At 45.9% G+C, this 6,391-nt stretch overlaps 1 protein-coding gene across 1 annotated transcript in view; it reads right to left on the bottom strand.

Moving 5' to 3' along the window:
* The window catches only part of bbs9 (Bardet-Biedl syndrome 9), a 131,005-nt gene continuing 124,614 nt past the window's right edge, over positions 1-6,391 (bottom strand). The window contains exon 22 of the mRNA XM_047341041.1: positions 1-2,333. Coding sequence (XP_047196997.1) covers positions 1,948-2,333 — 386 coding nt within the window. The 3' untranslated portion in view covers positions 1-1,947. The remainder of the gene's footprint in view (positions 2,334-6,391) is intronic.

Genomic DNA, 6,391 nt, shown 5'->3' with positions numbered 1-6,391 from the left:
TTTGATTACTTACAGTCGATCATTTTATTACTAAATATTTCATAAATAACGTTTATTTCGTTCTCAAAGTCCTCGGTTTGATTCTCTTCAGGCTGCAGACGTCTGACAAAGTCCTCAGTGGGATTGAAGAGCAGAGTTTCTCCTGTTGGGATGAAGATTGGCCTCAAAAGGAGAATCCAAGGAGGCTGGAACATCTGAACATCTAACACAACAGTACAAAACCTGCTCTCTACTACATCCAACGCATCGTGGAACAGTGGAGATGTACAGTGTTCGGGGGGGGGGGACCTCTGGAAGGATGATGCTGGTTCAGGTTTATTTTTTCTCGTGGTAAAAGTCCCAAATATTTAAATTCTAAAACACAAAAAGAGAAATAAAAGAAATACAGTCAAACTAGATCAGGGTCAAAGGTCAGAGGAACTAAAGGACACATCTGAAAACCAGGTTTGTGTCTCGAACCCGACCTTCTGTCCAAACTACACGTCTTTCATGACGTCCATCTTTGGACGTCAAGGGCCGACACTCTTCTTCTACAAATCATATTTAGTCTAAACACAAGAACTGAAACAGAAAGTGAATTAAATCAATATTCAAAAACTGTTAAAGGAGACGTTTCCGCTCATATTCAGGTTCAGTTTAATTACTTGGAGTTGTTTACATGATCTAATGTTCAGAAAACATCCCTTTCCTCATTGGTGCAGCAATCTGATTGATTGATTGATTGATTGATTGATTGATTGATTGATTGATTGATTGCTTCCATTGACTTTTAGATTCACAAAACAAAACGTCAAACGTCTCCTTTAACATTATTCTACCCTGAGGGCAGTTTATTCTAGAACCTGCAGAGACTCAGTTCCTCCTCCGACATGATGTTTGTTTTACGCTGACAAATCGTTTCAAACCAAATCTTTCGGTGCTGGTTAAATATTCCTCTAATATCACAGACAACACAAGCCTCCACTTCATCAGGTTGTAGAAGATGAGCAGAAGAGACGCCGGGTGTTGAACCGGCCCCGTGGATTCTTCTCCGCTCCTGATTGCCACCGTGTTTTTTCCAGAAAACGCCCTGTTGGTTTCCACCGCACGAAAACAGTCTCAGGTTTTGACCCCGCAGCTGCAAGTTTGTGTCCATCAGCAGCCGCGTGTCCTTGAGTGTCCCAGATAATAAAGAATAAAGAAAACACAAACTGACTGGCAGACTTCAGAGTGGGGGGGTGGTGGAGGTGGCTGCAGGATGTGGCCTCGATTTACCCGGAAGCTGCCGGGCAGCTGGACGCGGCGGGCGTTTATTCTTAGCGGTGAGGCGGGGGAGGCTCTGGCGAGAGGGCGAGAGGGCGGGTCTGACATCACATCCAGGAGCGAGCGTGGGCGGGGGTGGTTTGGGGCCTGACAGGGATTAGAGGAGGCGCAGGGCTGCGGGTTCGACTGCTGCCGGAGCGCGACGCAGAAGACGAGGAGGAGGGAGGAAGGAGAGAGTCAGCAAAATGTCCGAGGAGGAGGAGGAGGAGGAGGAGGAGGGTTTCGCCTTCGTCCTCGCTCTCCCTGAGCTCAGACCTCACCACAGTCAGTCGATGCCCACACACCAAAACTACTGGATGTGGTGTGGTCCAGCAGAGTGTGTGTGTGTGTGTGTGTGTGTGTGTGTGTGTGTGTGTGTGTGTGTGTGTGTGTGTGTGTGTGTGTGTGTCTGGGGATCAGTTATTACTGTAAATATGCGTCTGGGAGGAAATTGCTTCGCTGCTGAGATATGTGGCCTTGACTGAAGATATTTACATGTAAATATATGTTTACACTTCATATGTGCATGTGTGTGTTGTTGAGTTCTGTGACCTTGTATATGTTTGCGTGTACTGTATACACACGTATGTATATATATCTGTATGATGTTTGGACGTGTATCTGTGTTGTTTATTCACGTCATGTGAGCTCACTGCTCTAATTCTCTCAGCCGTCCTCCACCTCTGGCTCCTTCTTCTTCTCTTTCACTTTTACAGAAGACTTCCTGGGCACTTTCTTGTCCCCTGATTCCTTGCCAGCCTCCTTCCCTTCCTTGTCTTTGTCCTTCTTCTCCTTGGAAGACTCCTTCTTCTCCTTGGAGGATGAAGATTCCTTCTTCGACTCTTTCTTCGCCTCCTCTTTGGGCTCTTTGGGCTCTTTGGGCTCTTTGGCCTCTTTGCTCGACTCCTTCTTCGACTCCTTCTTCTCCTTGGACGACTCCTTCTTTTCCTTTTTCGCCTCCTTGACGGGCTCCTCTGCTCCTCCCGCTTCCTCCGTCACGGTGGACGCTGACGGCTCCTTGGACACTTCTTTCTTCTCTTTAGAGTCTTTGTCTGAATGAGAAAAGAGAATAAAAGAGCATGAATACACCACAGTTAGTAAATGGGATCATTCAGATTTCTTCATTGACACTGGAAGGTTGAGATATTCAGACTTGTCCACTTCTAAAAGTTAAGTTGTGCTAATTGACTTTGCAGTAGACCTTGGTTTTTATTGGCTCCGATATTGAGTCCGACTGCCAGAGATAGAAACGTGACACCAGGTGAACTTGTTCATTTGAACGTACCGATGTGCATTAAACTGCCAGGCAATACACAGACATGACCGTTTGTGTACTAATTGTTTTTTACACTTTCTTTGAATACAAAGCAGAGTCCTGTTTATTGCATAAAGAGCAGGGAAGTCAGATCCGATCACAAGTGTTGACAGGAGACACATTCAGGACTAAGTGTGAACTTCGAGCTGAACTTGTGATCAGGTCTCTCAGGACGGACGTGAATACCAGGTCTGAACCGTCCCCCACCGACAGACGGCACTGACAGATGCTGTCTGTGCTGAAGTGTGTGGATCAAGACGCTGAGGAGCAGCAGGTTGGACGTTCAGAAGCTTCAGATGAGTCTGTTCAACACGAGTGAGAACGAGGACGTCAGCTGTGTTCTCTCCTTTTAACAGACTGATCTTAAGCATCGAGACAAATTGAGTGACAACAGCACCTGTTGCATGACAAAGGACCCCCACTTAACTAAAGTACCCCCACACACACACACTCACACACACACATTCTGCAGCCCCGCCTCCTGCAGATTGGACCGACTCTCTGATAAGATGATAACAGGACCGTTGTCTGCCAACAATGAGACACACGTCTTATCTCCATGAGAACAGAGAGGGTTTAGAGACTGGAGACTACAGACTGGTATCTCAGTGTGCGTGTCCCTGTGTGTGTGTGTGTGTGCGCGCGCGTGTGTGTGCATGTGTGTGTGTGTTCACAGACTCCAGAGAGGATCTCTAATCAGAGGGCTCATCGTCTAGGGCTTGGAAAGAGAGAGAGTCCATTTTGTGTGTGTGTGTGTGTGTGTGTGTGTGTGTGTGTGTGTGTGTGTGTGTGTGTGTGTGTGTGTGTGTGTGTGTGTGTGTGTGTGTGTGTGTGTCCCCGACTTCAATGAGCTGGCAGTTAAAACTTCCTGGTGAAGTTTAGACACGTTTCTAATTAGGGGACATTTACATTTGGTTAACGTTGGTTAAATGTTTGGTTGGTGGTCAAACTCACATGTGAAACTCATTCAGCATCTGAGATGAATCCGTGACAGGACTTTCAGTGAGGGTCGGACATGTGGTCCGAGCTAAACAGAGAAAGCCGGAGAAATGGGAAACATTTGAATGTGGTAACGATTCACAAGAATCGTGCTCAAAGCTGCAGCTTCAACTTAATGTTGTGTTTCCTTTGTTTCTAAGGCCACGTCCACACTGATGCGTTTTAATTTGAAAATGAAAGAGTCTCCGTCCAGACGAGTGTTTCAGCATCTTACCAGAAATAATCTCTGTCCTTAATAACACTTGAAATCGTGCCCACACGCTCGTTTATATCCACTGTTGATGTGGTGTATACAAGAAGAAGATTGGTTGCTTAGTTACAGAAAACACAACGAAGGAGGAACAGCGGGGGTGAAGAGTCAGAGCAGAGGTTTCTTTTCTCGGAGCGATGACGAGGTGGAACTGTTACTGACAGCGAGTGTTAGCGACGCTTTGTGTTCACCGCTGGTCGTCGAGTCGTGACTGATAAGAACCAATCAGTCCTCCTGCCCAAGAGACTGAGACGCAACACGGGAGTTATCAAACTGAAACGGAGCCAAAAGTCTCGGTTCTGAGCCGAAAGCAGCAGAAGAAGAATGTGGAGGCTGAGCACAAACAGCCGGCTCACACGGGACGGAGAGTGGAACAGACACGGAGGATGTTTGTGCATCAACTGGTTTAATTATATATATTAAGTGAGTTTAATAAGACTCATCAATCCACTTGTTTTCCTCATCTGACCAAGACACACAAATCCACAGTCAATACAAAGACACACACACACATGAACATACTCTCTGACACACACACACACACAAAGCAGAATGCACAAAACTCACTCGCACTCTTTCACACACGACAAAAAAACGTATGTGCACAAACAGAACAAGTGAGAACAAGTCATTTTCGAGCACAAACGCACAAATAAGACGACCACTAAGTGTTTGTGTAAAATGTGTAAATTTACACATTGACATGCAAATGGTCTCTCTCTCTCCCTCTCTCTCTCTCTCTCTGTCTCTCTCTCTCTCTCTCTCTTTTACAATCAGACATGAAAGAGGCTGAATGAGGGCGTGTCTGTGTCCAGGCTGTAAACTGAAGCAGTGTGTGTATAAAACTTCAGACGTCTGCGTGTGTGTGTGTGTGTGTGTGTGTGTGTGTGTGTGTGTGTGTGTGTGTGTGTGTGTGTGTGTGTGTGTGTGTGTGTGTGTGTGTCAGCGATCGTGACATTAGCGTATGTGAATGTGTTAATCCGCTAGCGACAGTCTGATCCTGGCTGGATGCTAACTGTCTGGTCACCACACACACACACACACACACATGCACATGCACATGCACACACACCTCTGTCTGCATATCACTTCTCAGCAGCTGAGCTAACACATAGTGTGTATCTTTGTGTGTGTGTGTGTGTGTGTGTAGAGCTGCTTTCAGACCTGCACTGAGCTCCAGACATTTTCCGGAGGAGCTCTAAGTGAGAACTCAAATGTCAGAGTCAGTTTGTCTGAACATCTTCTGAAGCTCGTCCCGCTGCTCGTTAGTGAAACATCTGGAAGATCTGAAGTATATTATAATATGACTTTTATTATAACGATATTTCTTGTTGCTGTTTTTATCTGGTTTTGTTTTGTGGTGCTGAACGGACAGCTCCCCTCAACACACATCCTCTAATTTGTCTTCAAACTTTTCTACTGTCACAGTTTTTCATCTGTTTGTTGATAATAATTTAAGTTTTAATGTTGTCTTTTATTTTTGTCTTTAGTTTGACAGAATAAACACTGCAGAAGATATGTACTTTTAATCTTACATTTACGTAAAAAAATTCTTAATTCAGTATTTTTGTTTTCTTTTTCTTTATAGTTATTTATGATAAACTTTCCTTTTCATACGAGTTTGATAACGACATCTCAGGAATCATTCATCGTGTTGGCAGCTGACTGTTCGCCTGTTGACGTCAGCGCTTCAGTTCTCAGAGGTTGTGTTTGTTTTTTCTTCAGAACTGTCGATGAAAAGAAGGTCGTGGTGAATATGAGGTCTGACGGACTGATGCAGCGCGTTCTCATGTCAGACCTCAGATCTGTACAAACCTTCCCCGCACTCGTACGTCAAGGCCATTTTCCCAGGGAACCCATCGCCCCCTCCTCCGTTTTCTTTTTTCAACATAGTAGCAGAAAATAAAATGGAGCCGTGTGAGAGCCGTGTTCTCGGGGGAGCGGTAGCAAAAGGGTCGATAAACATTGACGTTGTAAGACAAGATGGCAGCTTCCCTCCTGTATGGAAATCCAAAGGGGTCAGGTCACATCTTGTCAGTTTGCTAATTCAACAAACTAACAAAGTGGAAATGTGTAGACTAAACAGAGCGAGGCCGGTGCTTCACGTCTCTGTGAGCGCCCGCAACCAAGTGACGCTAAGCCCTTTTCACAGGGGACAGGAGCTACCTGGAAACGTCTGGTGGTTTTCGTTCAGACGACCACAGCCCGCAGCCGGTTTAGTCCCACGTGAATCTGCTACAGCCGCGTCTGGATGGGATCCGTTAGACAGGAAACCACGGGTAGTGTAGTTCCTTACATTGCACATCATTGACTCCAGTGAACGACCCTCGGGGGGAAGAAATCTATTATATTATCGTTCCCCCCCCCCCCAAATTACTGAGGAGGTGTTTCATTTTCAGGAACACACAGGAATATGTTGGGAACTCCCTCCTCTCATGCACAGGCCCCGTGACACCACTGCCCTGCTGTGGTGTGTTTGCTGGTTCTCTGTAACTTCCTCCCACCGAAGTTTGAAGTTCCACGTTTCCGTCGTTTCACTTCAGAAC

The sequence above is a fragment of the Hippoglossus stenolepis genome, chromosome 8 (genome assembly GCF_022539355.2).
Source record: "Hippoglossus stenolepis isolate QCI-W04-F060 chromosome 8, HSTE1.2, whole genome shotgun sequence".
NCBI classification, from domain to species: Eukaryota; Metazoa; Chordata; class Actinopteri; order Pleuronectiformes; family Pleuronectidae; genus Hippoglossus; species Hippoglossus stenolepis.
Note: the sequence above shows the minus strand (reverse complement) of the source record. Positions and strands in the feature narration are given on the sequence as shown.